Source organism: Meles meles, chromosome 1 (genome assembly GCF_922984935.1).
Source record: "Meles meles chromosome 1, mMelMel3.1 paternal haplotype, whole genome shotgun sequence".
NCBI classification, from domain to species: Eukaryota; Metazoa; Chordata; class Mammalia; order Carnivora; family Mustelidae; genus Meles; species Meles meles.
This window is the reverse complement of record NC_060066.1, coordinates 183,910,638-183,926,028: the sequence shown is the minus strand read 5'-3', so window position 1 is coordinate 183,926,028 and position 15,391 is coordinate 183,910,638. Positions and strand designations below refer to the sequence as shown.

Below are 15,391 nucleotides of genomic sequence, written 5' to 3'. Positions count from 1 at the left end.
TTGAACCAGGGTATGTCAGACTCCTATATCCGGGCTGTTAATCACCATGATAGTGAGAAAGGCAGAGAGCGAAAGTCAGGATTCTTAGGAATGGCAGCATCTCAAGGGGCTGTGCAAGAAGAGGAGCCCAGGAAGAACGGAGAGAAGAAAAGGCCAAAGAGGTAAGAGTAAAAACAGGAGAAAGTGATGTCCGAGAACAAAGAAAGGAAACATTTTCAAGAGAGAGGTCATATGTAAAAAACCATGTCCAGTTTGATTGGCATTTTGGGGGTTATTGGTAACTGGTATTTTGAGTATAGTGGTAAGAACAGAAGTCAAAATGCAGTTGAGGAGGGGAGGGGAAAACAATTTGGAAGGAGGACAGTAGCTTCAGAGAAATGTGGTGGGGTCAGAGGAGGGTTATTTTTGTATCTTTATTTTTAAGACCAAAAACATCCCTTTTTTTTTTTTGAGAGAGAAAGGATGAGAGCCTGTGTGGGGAGGGGTAGAGAGAGAGGGAGAGAGAATCTTTTTTTTTTAAAGATTTTATTTATTTATTTGACAGACAGAGATCACAAGTAGGCAGAGAGGCAGAGAGAGAGGAGGAAGCAGGCTCACCGCTGAGCAGAGAGCCGAATGCGGGGCTTGATCCCAGGACCCTGGGAGGCCCCTGAGCCACCCAGGTGCCCCGGGAGATAGAATCTTAATTAGGCTCTACATCCAGCGTGGAGCCCGACTCAGGGCTCGATCTCACGATCCTGAGATCATGACCTGAGCAGAAATCAGGAGTCCGACACTTAACTGACTGAGCCACGCAGGCAGCCCAAGGCCAGAAGCATCTTGAGTGAAGGGCAAGAGATCAGTAGTGAGGGAGATGATGAGTATAAGGAAAAGAAAAAACTTCCTCGAAGAACCAGTATGGGATGGGATCTTGAACACAGGTGAAGAGACTTGCTTTGATCAGGAGGATGGAAGTCTCCTCCACTGAGCAGAGAAAGAGAACAAGTCTCTCAAGATAAAGGCTAATAACTCGAAATAGAAGCTGACAGAGTTTTATGATGACTTTAATTTTACTAGTGCTGTGGGAGACAAGGTCATCTGCCAAAAGAGGGGAGAGGTGAGAGTGGTTGGAGATTGGGAGAGATGGAAGTTCTGAATAGTTGCCAAGTGAAATGGTAGCAGAATCTGGTAAAGAATGAATAGACTGATCTAGCAAGAGAGAAGCGTGGCTCAGGTTGCAGACCATGAATTTGTAGTGCCTCCAGTCTGCTTGCTTGTTTTATTTTTCTCTACCAGCCCTCAGCAAACTAAAATACATAAAGAACAGTTAAATGGTCAAGCTTTTCCAGGGCTGGGATTTTCAGGGAAGGTTGTTCAAGGGGCAAGATAACTGGGGACATTGATGACAGATTGCAGTGATCAGCTGTTGGCTCCAGGCTTGAGGGGAAAAGCCGAAAGTAACAGGTAGTTTGAGAGAGGTAATGGTCGAGGGACTGAGGTCTCACTGTCATTGTAGAATAAGCACAGTTTAAGAGAACAATCACTTCACCCCCCCCTCAGTATGGCTTTGTTATATATATAAAACAAATATAACAAGTATTGGCAAAGATATGACATTGGAACTCTAGCGTTGTGTGGTGGGAACATAAAATGGTGTAGCTGGTTTGGAAACCAGTAGGGCAGCTCCTCAAAGATTTATTAAACAGAGTTATAGGACAGCAACAGACAGCAATCTATTTTAGGCATCTACCCCACACAACTGAAAGCAGGGACTTAAACAGATACCTGTAACCCGTGTTCACAACAGTGTTCATTCACACCAGCTGAAAGGTAGAAATAGCTCAACTGTCCATGAACCAATGAATGAATAAACAAAATGTGATATACACGTACACACACAGACACACTCACACATGTACCCATCCACACACCGGAATTGTATTCAGCCTTAAAAAGGGAGAAGGAAAATACGAGTGGGGACCAGAGGATAGAAGTGAGGTGAGGAGCACAAGAAGATTTTAGCTGTAAGTCATGAGGCGAACACGTGGGGTACTAAGATTCAGACCTGAATCCTTTTTTCTTTCTTGCGGTTCAGATGATAATTAGAATTCTATATATTGTCCACTTAAACTGCTGATGTGAAAATAACCCTGAAAAACTTAGCAAGAAAGGAAAAAAATAATACAAATAATGAAGAAAGCAAAACAGTATAGTTTGTGTGGACTATCTGCAGTACAGTAATAATTATGCAGATCACTACAACTTGGTCAGATTAACTTCGTTAAAAGTTGTATCTGGGGGCACCTGGGTGGTTCAGTTGGTTAAGCCTCTGCTTTTGGCTCAGGTCATATCCTGGAATCCTGGGATCTAGCCCCGAGTTGTGCTCCCTGCTCAGCAAGGAGTCTGCTTACTCCCCCACCTCCTTTTCCTCCTCCTGCTGGTGCTCTCTCTCTTTCAAATAAATAATTAAAATCTTGTTTAAAAAAAAAAAAACTATGTTTGATTATAACAGCAAGTCCTAGTCACAGCTAGAGATTCTAGTAACAGAGAAACAGAGATAAAACTTCAATCAGAAATTTATCTTTCACCTACCATTATAGTGTAAGCTCTTTTGTAGCTTAAAGAGCTAAAGATAATATTGATGACAGACTTATATCAAGAATTTCTGGAAGAGGGGCGCCTGGGTGGCTCAGTGGGTTAAAGCCTCTGCCTTCAGCTCAGGTCATGATCCCAGAGTCCTGGGATGGAGCCCCACATCGGGCTCTCTGCTCTGCAGGGAGCCTGCTTCCTCCTCTCTCTCTGCCTGCCTCTCTGCCTAGTTGTGATTTCTCTCTGTCAAATAAATAAAAAATATTTAAAAAAAAAAAAGGAATTTCTGGAAGAGAACTGAATGAAAGTCACCAGAAATTTTAAGCCATATTCAGTGAATACAGTAATCCCTTGATAGTACAGAATCAGTGAGCTCTCTAGTTTCCAGAGGAGTCCTTTTATCTCTCTAATTCAACTGAGGGGAAAAAAAGCTTCTTTGGAATTTATAACTTTTCAAGGAGCCCTTGGGCAATTTTCTGATTACTAAATCGCGAACTTCAGAACTGGGCATACAGAAAAGCTTGTATTTTTTAAAAATACACATTTGCATTATATATAATGTCATCATTTCTTATTTTAGAAGACGTTATGAAGCTGTTCGAAATTTTAATTTTCTTTGTGTTGTTGGATATTCATGTAAATGTCCATCATAACTGGATGAGATACCCATTAATTAACAGGAGAACTGAACCACTTTGTACAGAGTCTAACTCTAGGTATACATGCATGTCAGCTTTCTTGCACGCTCAGTTGTGTGTGTGTGTGTTGTATGCACGTGTGTACATACACATACGCTATCTCTTTTACCAAAGGAGAAGTTCAGATAGAATATGTATTTCACCATCTTGAGAAAGAAGGGGTTGAATCCCTTGTTGCTACAGAAGAATCACTCTATTTTATTTGGTGCTTATTCCAGAACAGTGAAGACAGGCTGAGCACTGCTACCAGAAATTTAGAAGAGCTTACAGCGAAGCACATGGAAGAAATGAAAGAAGTAAGAGCTAATAACATAAAGTTTTAAGATACTGTGGTTGTGTTCATTGTCCTTCATTAAACCGACATCTGAATATTAGAAACCATCATCTGAATATTACTGTGTAGTTTGCAAAAGCACTTGCGTGTACTTTTTTTCCCTAAAATGTTCCAGTAGTCTGTATTCATTTCCTGTAGAGATGTACAAGATGTTACCAAGAGATGACTGGCTGGACATCCAAATAGTTCTGCTCAAGGTGGTTTTCATTATCTTTGTAAATTCATCCTGTTTCAATAACCCACCCTTTAGCTGACTCTCTTGCTTGTCACTTGCAGGCTTAGAAACCTCATTAGTCAATGGATCTGTTTCTCAAAGGTGACCTTATTATATATTAACTACACTCACAGAGAAGTTTGTGAAAAAATAGATACCAGCTTACTAGTGGGCAAAAAGAAATGTAATTGCCACAAAAACCAGACATGCATGTCCTGTGGCTGATGGATTCTTTCTCTACTGGTACACTGCATTACAGATGTTTACTTGTGGAACAAATATTCTAATTTTTATAGCACTGACTGAGATGGCCTGATTTCCACAATAGGTCTCTCTATACCTGCCTTTATTTCTGGACCTTTTGTAGACTAGAACGTGGTTGGGTATCTAGCTAGCCCTTAGAGGAGTAGATAATGGCATCTTTTGACTTTCTTATCACTCTTTTGATGTTTCCAATACTTATTAACCTACTTTTTTTGACATATTCTTTCTTTAAATGAGTTAAGAAATTCTCTTAAGTTGCTTAGAAATCATTCTGTTCTGTTTCAGCCTCTCAGCTCAGATAGGCAACTTACTGATTTTTAAATTTAACTTTTAGAGGACAGTGTGATTTCCAAACTCTCAAAGAAGAATGCAGCTCCTTTAGAACAAAAGCAGGAGAACATAATAAACCATGAACTTTAACATTAGGCAAATGGGTGTGAAAAATTGCCTTTAGTACTGTCTTTCTGTGTAGCCTTGGGCAAGTTATTTAACTTCTTTGAACTTGACATTCCTCATAGGTAAGTTGGGGATGATAACCTCTTCAAAGAGATGTGTGAGGTTTACACAGGTTAAGGTCCGTAAAACATTTCACACACCCGTGCTTGACTCCTAGCAGGTATTCAATCAATTATAGCTGTTAATTACTAGAAATAGGTATTACTGTTCCTGCCATTTTGAAGAGAAAGAAACTGAAGATTAGCAGGAAGTTATGAAGTTGGGTGGCAGTGCCGAGTTACCTCTGCTATATACCATTCAGCTCTTTGTTCATTTTATGAGGGGTTGTGCAGTAGGTTTCAACACAATTCAGCAAAATGCAATTACTTTGTTAGCCTACCTTTTTTTTTAAGATTAAAAAAAATTATTTATTTGACAGAGAGAAATCATAAGCAGGCAGAGAGTAGGTAGAGAGGGGGTGGGGCGGGGGGGGGGGGCGGCAGGCTCCCTGCTGAGCAGAGAGTCCGATGTGGGGCTTGATCCCAGGACCCTGAGATCTTGACCTGAGCAGAAGGCAGAGGCTTAACCCACTGAGCCACCCAGGCGCCCCATGTTAGTCTACTTTTAAGCAATTTCGCAGATAGGTAAGAGCTTAGCCTCTGGGTCTGGCCCTGCTGAGTGTGAGGTCTAGCTCCTCTCCTTATTTCCTGCATGACAATGCAAATCTCTTGGCCTCTTAACAACCTGCTTCTTCCCCTGTAAAGTGGGAGGATAACAGTCTCAGAGGATTGTGGTGAAAATGAAATATTTGATGTCCTTAATACAGTGCCTGGGGCATTGAGCTAGCTTTTAATCTATTATTATGAGCCACATAAAAGTGCCTTTTATGAAGTTGCCATGTTAACCAAAAGCTATTTTTTAAAATACCCCACATTTTAGTACAATCTTCTATTAACATTTCAGACATCTTAATCATCATTGTTAGCATAGGACGGTAAATAATTATTGTGGAGATTTTTCTCTGTTCGTGGGTATCATGCTATATTGCCTACACTGTAGATAAGGAGACTTGATTTGAAACCCGGCAAGTTAATGGAAAAAAAAAATTAGAGATTGTGAGTGTCCCAGAAATTTGTAGAGCTGTGTCATCGTATCTATCTATGGGTAACAGTGTCTGATAAAATGAAATGGCTGGAAGGAAGTTTAGGAAGGGAGACTCACACTTAAGGAAAGCCAAGTTTTGTGTTTATTTCTTAGATTATAGACAGGATCGTATGGTGATCTCTCAATGATTCTTTCACTTCATAGATTTGATATGGGTTACTGTATGAATCATGTACTAAGAGTAAGAAAATGTATTATTTTCTTTTTAGGTGGAAAAGTATGCAAACCATGTCCATAACTTAACAGAGGAAAGAGAAGCATCTTCTCATAGTTGTGAAGAGGAAAACAAAGAGCTTAGAAATGTGGTTAAAGAGCTCCAACCGAAACAGGGTATTTTTCCCTTTTGTTAACAGTGTGAAGTTCATTTTTTTTTTCTACTTCTAGAAAGAATATGTGACAATTATAGAAATTTGGGAAATGTATAAAAGTAGAAGGAAGGGGGAAAATTATAATCCACTCCAAGAAAAGTACTTATCCTGTTTGAGTGTATTTTCTGCCTGGTCTTTTTAAACTATCTGTTCTGAAATAGTCGGGAATGTGTGTGAGAGAGGACAAGATGGTTATTTCCTTCAATGTCTATTCTAGCACTTAACACACTGCGTCACAGTGACCTGTGTCAGCTCCTCTGGGGCAGAGATCATGCCCTGATCTTAGTGGTTTCTGTGTTTCCCACAGAACCTGCCTTGTAAAGCACCTAGCATATTAAGGACTCAGGTAATGTTTATTAAGTACTACAAAGCTGCAAGGGAGAACATGGATAGGACCCCTTTAGAACATTCTAATATTCTGCTGATGGAAGTTTTTTCTTCCATATATTTTTGAATATCAGGTGGAAAGGTTGAGTTAAGCATAGGACCTATTTCATATGTACTGCTCTCTTGTTTCATTTATTTTCCTATCTTGTTTTCCATTGAATTTACAGAGTTTTCCTCTGCTAGTTTAAAAGTTTGCATTCTATTTTTGTCTGTATGGTGGATGCATTTTTAAGAGTTTTCAAATTTCTTCTGGCATTCTCAGTTATTCTCAGCAAGAGGGTTGTTCAGGGCCCTAATCAGCCATTTTGTGAGAAATGGAAGATACTGTGTGTCCTGCTGCCAGTATAAATTAGTTTATGAAGGATTGGTAAATAGGGGAATTATGTCATTTTATTGTTATTTATTTATTTATTTATTTTTAAAGTTTCTTTAAAAAAAATTATTTATTTGACAGAGACAGACAGACAGACACACACACACACACAATGAGAGAGGGAACACAAGCAAGGGGAGTGAAAGAGGGAGAAGCAGGCCTCCTGCAGAGCAGGGAGTGCACTGCGGGGCTCCATCCCAGAGTCCTGGGATCAGGACCCAGGCCGAAGGCAGATGCTTAATGACTGAGCCACCCAGGCTCCCCTGAATTATGTCATTTTAATGCAGAAGTTCATATACAGCATACCCCAGCATGTTAATGATTTGAGCTAATCAGCAAGGCTTGGAGTTTATACATGAAGTTCATTTGTCCCACATTCTTCTCTGGGACTCAGTTTGGCCGCATGTTTCTCCTGGGAAGTGCTTATTGCAAAGGTAGCAGTAATCTTTGTGCATTTGGCTTTGTTTCCGTAACTCCGCAGACTCAGCTCTTTGAGCTCACCTTTATAGCAAGCCTGAGTTTTAAAAAAAGGACAAAAGTCCTATATTTACTATAGTATTTATTTTTTAGGAATTTGATATATCTCTTTAAGTGTACCAGTGTAATTATTAGGAATGCCAGTGTTTTTTATAGCACTCTAGTTACACAATGACAGAGATTTAGAATTGTCTGTACCAATCTGGTTTTTCAGTAATCTTTATTACTTTTAGTGAGCAGTTTGCAAAATACAAGTTTATTTTAGGAGCATAAAACTTAATCACTTGAGAAATGCTTATATAATTAAACGATGTTTTTTGAAGGTAGAAATAATATGATTTTGTAATGAATTTAATGTTGGGTGGGAGAAAAGGGGAGAAATCATTGGTGACCCAATGCTTTCTGGCCTGAGCAGTTGGAATATTAGAGTTACAGCTACTTAGGTTGGGAGGTTATGGGAAGTCCCATTTGGGAAAGACAGTAAAGAATTTGCTTTTGGACATGTACCTTTTGATGCATATATTAGACATCCCAGTGGAAATGTCAAGTACACAATGTTGTATGTTTGGAAGGCACTGCATGCTAGAGCAGTGAATCTGAAAGTCATCAGCAAATAGCCAACACTTAAAGCCTTGGGACGATAGGCGATTACCTGGGGAATGAAAAGAAGACTGAGCCCTGGGCATTTCTGTGTTTAGAGAGGTTGGAAAGGTGAGAAATTAGCCAAGAAGTCTGAGAAGGAGTGGCACGCATGACAGGAGGAAAACCAACAGTGTGTGGTGTCCCAGAGAGACATGATGAAAGCATGTTGTCTTTGAGATAAGTGGGAATGGAAGTGGGAATGGGATCCAGCACACAAGTGGGAGAGTGTGGCCTTAGGAGCAAGGATAGTTTGTTAAATCTCACAAGAGGGAAGAGTATGTGGGAATTGGCAGATTTGGTAAGGAGAGTTTGTGGAAGCTGGAGTGCTGCTTTTTTCTCAGTGAAAGAAGAAGCAGGTATTCAGCCGAGAGTGAGGATGGGGAAGGAGGCGTTGGAGACTTGAGGAGAGAGAGGAATCAAATAATGGTCTAGATCACTGGAAAATGAGAGAGAGAATTCCAGGGAACTGTGGGAGGATTGGTGGACAATAAGGACCCACTTGAGGTGAGTAGACACCAATTTAGGTGAAAGCAATCAGCACCGGCTATGCAGTTTTCTCCAGCTACACTTTGCTTCTGGAGTGAGGGGCAGGAGAGGTGAAGGGTTGGTTTATGGGCTGCAGTTCTGTCAGCCAAGTATAATGGAAGGAAAGAGGGGCAAGAGAATTGTGTATGTTTTTAAGGGGGGGTGATTATGATGATGAATTGCTTAGATGAATCTAAGAAAGTAAATGGGAATGGGAGTAGGATAAGGAACATTGAAAAGTGTTTAAAGTTAGTGGATTATAGTTGTCAGTATAGTCAAAAACTTGTTGACATCTAGCTACTAGATGAAGTATATAGGAAATGGTGATTGGAGACTGGGATGCTTGAAATTGAGACTGGGGAGTTGCTGCTAACAGCAAGGTCTAGAGAATTACTGTGGAGTAGGGACTGAGATGGGGTGGAGGACTCAATCTTTGTAAGTTAGTTGGTGAGACTGAGAAGCCAGGGTACTAGAATAATCTACCTGAATATTGAAATCACCAAGAATTTTGGCAGGACTAGTTAAGTAACCTCACACAAATTGGTTGGCTTGTTGGTGCCTGCATCCTTGTCTCATAAAGGATAATCATGTTTCCTACCTCAGTGAATTGTTGCACAGATTAGATGACATAAATTTATCTTAAGTGCTTGGTATAATACCTAGCACATAGTAAGCACTCAATAAAACAACAATATTTAAAGTTATGTAACATTAAGAATATTTGCTGCTTTTGAGAACCCTTTTCCACTACTTTTTTGGTTATTTTTTTTCTGAAAGTTTGCAGACACCCTGAAGGGATGGGCAGAAGAGTAGTAGCAATATAGCTGATTTTTTAAACAATTAACTTGCTATTTCATTAAGAACACATTTAACATTTTATAACACCAATTATTTGCCGGCATTTCTTTTAACAGCTTTGTTTCTGTTATTTCTTCCTAACAGAAGTGCGAATAAAAGAGATTGAAGAAATGTTGCGTAAAGAGGGCTTATCTGAAATAGCTCTGAGCAGCCCCAGTGAACAGATTACATACTTATTGGTAGAAGGAAGTACACTCTTGAGGAAACTGAAAACTGGGGACCCCAAACCAGAGTCAGAAAGATGTATGACCAGTAAACTACAGAAAGGACTTGCCCAGGTATTCTGAAATTAACTAGATAATTGAATAAGAGTCAGGCCAGTTTTTTATTTGTTTGTTTGTTTCTTTAATAATTCACTCATTAAATTATTAGGAAGCCAGTTTTAATAATGCTTAAGTAAGTTGATAATTTTTTTTTACAAATTTACTTATTTATTTGAGAGAGAGAGTTCGTGTCCAAGTGAGTTGGGGAGGGGCAGAGAAAGAGGGAGAGAATTCTGAAGCAAATGCCCTACATGCCCTGGAGCCAGATGTGGAACTCCATCTAAGAGTCCTGACCCGAAACAAAACCAGCAGCTGTCCACTCAACCGACTTTGCCAAGGCACCCCGAGTATAGAGGTTTCATTTTTGGATGGACTTCTCTGCCTCTTGTTCTTGGTATGAACTTGAGCAAGTTAGTTAACTTTTGTGAGCCTTAATTTTCTCATCTATAAAATCTGGGATTGACTCAATTACTCCACAAGGCTATCATGAAAATGAAATGACATATATAAGGCTCTTGAATAGTACCTCACACATTAATTAGCATTATTGTGGGGCTTTTTTTCCTCCACAGAAATCTGTAGTAAAAGGTGAAAAATTTATGCCATCTGAAGAGAAACCAGAATATTAATTAACATTATTGTTATTGTTTATTGAGAACTTTCCATGTGCCAGGCTCTGTGCCAGCGAATATAGAAACACAGTCAAGTTAGACATGATTTGGACTTGCAAGCTTACAAGCTGATGGAGGAAAGAAAAAAGCCAGTGATTATAGTTCAGCGTGTAAAGTCCCATGATAAAGGAAGGCATAGAAGGTTCGAGAAGCTCAGAGGAGGGTCTGAGTCAGATGTAATGGGTCAGGGGACTAAAAAGCCTTCCAGAGGAGATGTTGAGTAGTATTTTGAAAACTGAGTATGTGTTAGCTAGATGAAGAAGCTGGGAAAGGCACTCCTGGCCGAGGAAACAGTATATATCACAGACTGGTTCATGTGAGTGAATGCTGAGAAATGTGGCTGAGATATTTTCAGGAACCACATCATGATGAGATTCATATGCTAAGCTAAAGTTTGGACTCAGCACCCAGCAATGTTCCTGAACCATACTGGCAGCATAAACACTTTTTTTTCTTTTTTTTAAGATTTTATTTTTCAGTCTCTAAACCCAGCATGGAGCTTGAACTTACAACGCCAAGATCAAGAGTTGCTGGGTACAAACCCATTGAGGCAGCCAGGTGCCCCAAGGCATAAAAACATTTGATGGACTTTGTTATAGAAGGTCTGGAGAGTCACACTAAATAATTTTAAGAGGAGAGAGTAACATTCTGATTCATGTTATTACAAAATCTGGGATTTTGGTTTTTGGTTGTATTGAATCAGTTTAAGAGGAATTTCCTATCAGGACTCCTAGGTTGGCTAAGTTGGTTGGGCATCTGCCTTTGACTCGGGTAATGATCCCAGGGTCCTGGGATGGAGTCTCAAATGGGGCTCTTTGCTCAGTGGGGAGCCTGCTTCTCCCTCTGCCTGCTGTTCCCTCTGCTTGTGCTCTCTCTCTCTCTGACAAATAAATAAATAAAATCTTTAAAAAAAAAAAAAGAGGAGGGGCGCCTGGGTGGTTCAGTGTGTTGGGCCTCTGCCTACGCTTGGGTCATGATCTCAGGGTCCTGGGATCGAGCCGCATTGGGCTCTCTGCTCAGCAGGGAGCCTGCTTCCTCCCACCCCCTGCCTCTCTGCCTACTTGTGATCTCTCTCTTTCCGTCAAATAAACAAATAAAATCTTTAAAAAAAAAAAAAGAGGAATTTGCTATCTTAAAATATTGATGTGATCTGTGATCATAGAATATCCAAGTATTTTTTCATGTATATAAGTAAAGTTTTATGATTTTCCTGACAAAATCTTACACTCTTGTTGTTAACATTTATTCCTAGGTATTTCATATTTTTGGATGCTATTAAGCTATCTTTTTAAAAAGGATTTAATTTTCTATCTATTGCCAGTAGTTAAAAGTATAATTATTTTATATACTGACCAACACTTAACATTGTTGCTAAAATTTCCTATTCATTTACATATTTATTTATAAAATAAATACATAATAAATAAATATTTTTAATTTACTTTTGCTCTTTATTTTTATTCATTTATTTTTTTAAGTAGGCTCCACACCGAATGGGACTTAAACTCACAACCCTGAGAGCAAGAGTCATGTGCTCCACTGACTGACCCAAACAGGCACCCCTCTTATTCATTCTAATAACTTTTTTGAAGATTTAAAATATTTTCTACCTATACAATGATATTATCTGAGAATAATGATACTTTTGTTTCTTCCTTTTCAGTCCTTATTCCTTTTAGTTCTTTTTCTTGCCTTATATTGGCTAGGCTCTTTACTATTATCTTGAAGTCAGTATTATTAGTAGTATTATCTAGCTTTATCATCTTGTTATTAATATTGTAGACAGTATTTAGTGATTCACTATTATGTAGGATGTTTGCTGAAGGTTTTGTTTCAAATGGTAGTGTTTATTTATTATTTATTATTTACCCTCTTATTCCTAGTTTGCTAAGAGCTTTTATTAGGAACCAGTGGTGAATATTATAAACTGATTTTTTTGTAGCCATTGATTATGAAATAATTTAGAACTTGAATCTGTTAATGAGAGAATTTCATTGATTTATTTTTCTAATGTTAAACCTGTTGTTGCATTGCTGGGACAAATCCAATTTGTTCATGATATGTTATCCTTTCTAGATATTGTAAGATTATTTTTGATAAAATTTTGTTTATGATTTTTAATCTATGTTTATGAATAAGAAGATTGCCCTGTTATTTTTCTTTCCCCTGTTATCTTTGCTGGTTTTGTTGTTGTTTTTTTTAAGATTTTATTTATTTATTTGACAGACAGAGATCACAAGTAGGCAGAAAGGCAGGCAAAGAGGGGGAAGCAGGCTCCCTGTGGAGCAGAGAGCCCAATGTGGGGCTCAATCCTAGGACCCTGAGACCATGACCTGAGCCAAAGGCAGAGGCTTTAACCCACTGAGCCACCCACGTGCCCCTGTTGGGTTTTAATCTCAAGGTTTGGCTAGCCAGTGCTAGCCAATCATTTTTCATTATTGCCTCTATAATGACACTTTTTAGATAATTTTTCCCAATCACACTGCCGTGAAATTTTAACACTACTGTAGAGTTCTGTGTACTGTAGGCATATCATGCTTTGTACATAAAAAGAGTAAGATTTTTTTGTCCGCATAGGAACCAATTTTTATTCCCTTGGATGTGATATTGTCTCATTGAAAATGCATTGCCTAAGCTCATAAAATGGATTGGACTGTGCTCTTTTTTTTTTTTTTTTTTAAATCTAAATGACATTTATGAAGACTGACTGATGTAAGTTTCATTTATCTCATTATTTATTTAGGAGAAATTTGAGGAAATTCACCAGCCTCTGCAAAGAGAACATGAGAAAGAAAAGAAAAGAAAAAAGAATCCTTCGATTAATAATAGCAGCTAATTACACATTAGCTTTTTTTTAATATATAAACATATAATGTATTATTAGCCCCAGGGCTACATGTCTGTGAATCGCCAGGTTTATACACTTCACAGTATTCACCATAGCACATACCCTCCCCAATGTCCATAACCCCACCACCCTCTCCTGACCCCCCTCTAGCTTTTAACTAGTATTTTGTTTGAATATATTAAAATATAAATCCATGCTGTGAAGATTATAGAATTGTACATAAATGTATAAATACATCACAAAGATTTGGGAAGAAAAAATAAATAGCTGATTTTTTTTTGAATGTATCAAAATTTAAAATCAGTGTGTGTTACATCCTTTGAAAAATCACTTTGGGATAATCCTTCCCAAATATGTTTGGAGTCCTTTATTTTGGATAGTCCTTTAATATATATAGCACATTATTTTAAGTATAACCAGTTCTCTTCATGGAATTAAATTTTTTACTCTGGGGAAATGTTATTAAGTGCTAAATCCAGCAAATAAAGTATATGCTAGGAATTTAACCACAGGAAGTAACCCAAGATAAATGTATAAGGATAAAACTGTATATCATAGTATTATTTTAAATAGCAAAAATTGGAAACTACCGAATGTTTAAATGATTATATAAATCATGTGACACCCACTACAGAACATCATATAGCCTTTAAAAATTATCATTACAAAATTTGTACAATTTTTGTGGGAATGTTTCTCATATAATGTTAAATGAAAAAGAGAAGTACAGAGATTGGGATTATGACTATGTGAAAATGTATACAAATAAAAAATGCTACAAGGAATATACCAATGTGCTAGAAGTGGTTTTGTTATGCAGATGGTATTTTGGTTGTCTTATCTTTTAGAAATATTTGTATGATAATTATATAAATTAATACATATTTGGGGGATCAAAAACAAGATATAATTGAGACTGAATTTCTTAACTTTTTTTTTTAAGATTTTATTTATTTATTTGACAGACAGAGATCACAAGTAGGCAGAGAGGCAGGCAGAGAGAGAGAGGAAGGGAAGCAGGCTCCCCGCTGAGCAGAGAGCCCGATGCGGGGCTCGATCCCAGGACCCTGAGATCATGACCTGAGCCAAAGGCAGCGGCTTAACCCACTGAGCCACCCAGGCGCCCCAGAATTTCTTAACTTTTAAAATGCTTTGAAAATAATTGCAGAAAAGGAGCTGTAAACATGATTTAGTGTGTGCATACCTTGACATTAGATGAAACATTCCATGTGAAAACATTTTGTAAACTGTATTCAATGGACCATACACATGAAGAGTTTTTTTTCTCTTTTTCACCTGATGATACTCACTTTTATGATAAAATTTCTACTTTTTATAATCACATAACCATAAACTCTTAGATATATTAGGTTGAACTATAAGAAGTTGTATGTTCATAGGTAAAAAAATCAAATGTCACAAATTTTACATGGTTTCACTTAATAAAATACATACAAATGAAATATTGTTTGCTGTTTTTCTATGTTAGCTTTCAAATGCTTGTGGGAAATAGTGCAGTGTTATAAGAGTACTTTTAATTTTTGTTATATTACTAACAACACTTTTATTTCAGTCCCATAATGAAGACCTGGAAAAAGATAAAACTTCACAAAACTGCCTGGAAAGAAATGGAGAAGCAGCAGCGGAGAAGTTAGGGATGGCCCAGGAAGAGATCCGAAGGCTCACTGATGAGCTACAAGAGAAGGAGAAAGAACAGGGGAAATTAGGTAAGCTGTGGTTGCAGAGGAACAGTTTTGATGATGCTTTAAATGTAATTGATCTTTTCTCAGGGCAGAACAGTGAGGGGAAAAAATCTAAAGCACATAAAATTTGATAAACAGCTTCTTTTTGTACAGTGTCCAGAAATTTCTACTGAAGCATAAGCATAATATACCTACCCAAACAAGCACAACTCCTGAGTGTACATCATGGGGTGCAAGGTGCTCCCAGCCTTCCAGAGCCCCCTTTGTTTCTTCTCGCTAGGTCTACACCCTCTCCCACCCACAAGGAACCACTATCCTGACTTTTCACACTCTTTTGGAGTTTTGACTGCAGGCAACATGCATTCTTAAATTTAGTTTCTTTCTTTTTTTTTTTTTTTAAAGATTTTATTTATTTGGCAGAGACAGACACAGTGACAGAGGGAACACAAGCAGGGGGAGTGAGAGAGGGAAAGCAGGCTTCCCACTGAGCAGGGAGCCGGATGCGGCGCTCGATCCCAGGACGCTGGGATCATGACCTGAACCAAAGGCAGACGCTTAAGGACTGAGCCACCCAGGCGCCCCTAGTTTGCTTCTCTTGT

At 38.4% G+C, this 15,391-nt stretch overlaps 1 protein-coding gene across 1 annotated transcript in view; it reads left to right on the top strand.

The window, feature by feature from the left end:
- The first annotated feature begins 14,664 nt into the window (after positions 1-14,664).
- Positions 14,665-15,391, top strand: part of CCDC30 (coiled-coil domain containing 30) — a 100,583-nt gene continuing 99,856 nt past the window's right edge. The window contains exon 1 of the mRNA XM_046002431.1: positions 14,665-14,816. Within this exon, the coding sequence (XP_045858387.1) occupies positions 14,747-14,816 (70 nt within the window). The 5' untranslated portion in view covers positions 14,665-14,746. The remainder of the gene's footprint in view (positions 14,817-15,391) is intronic.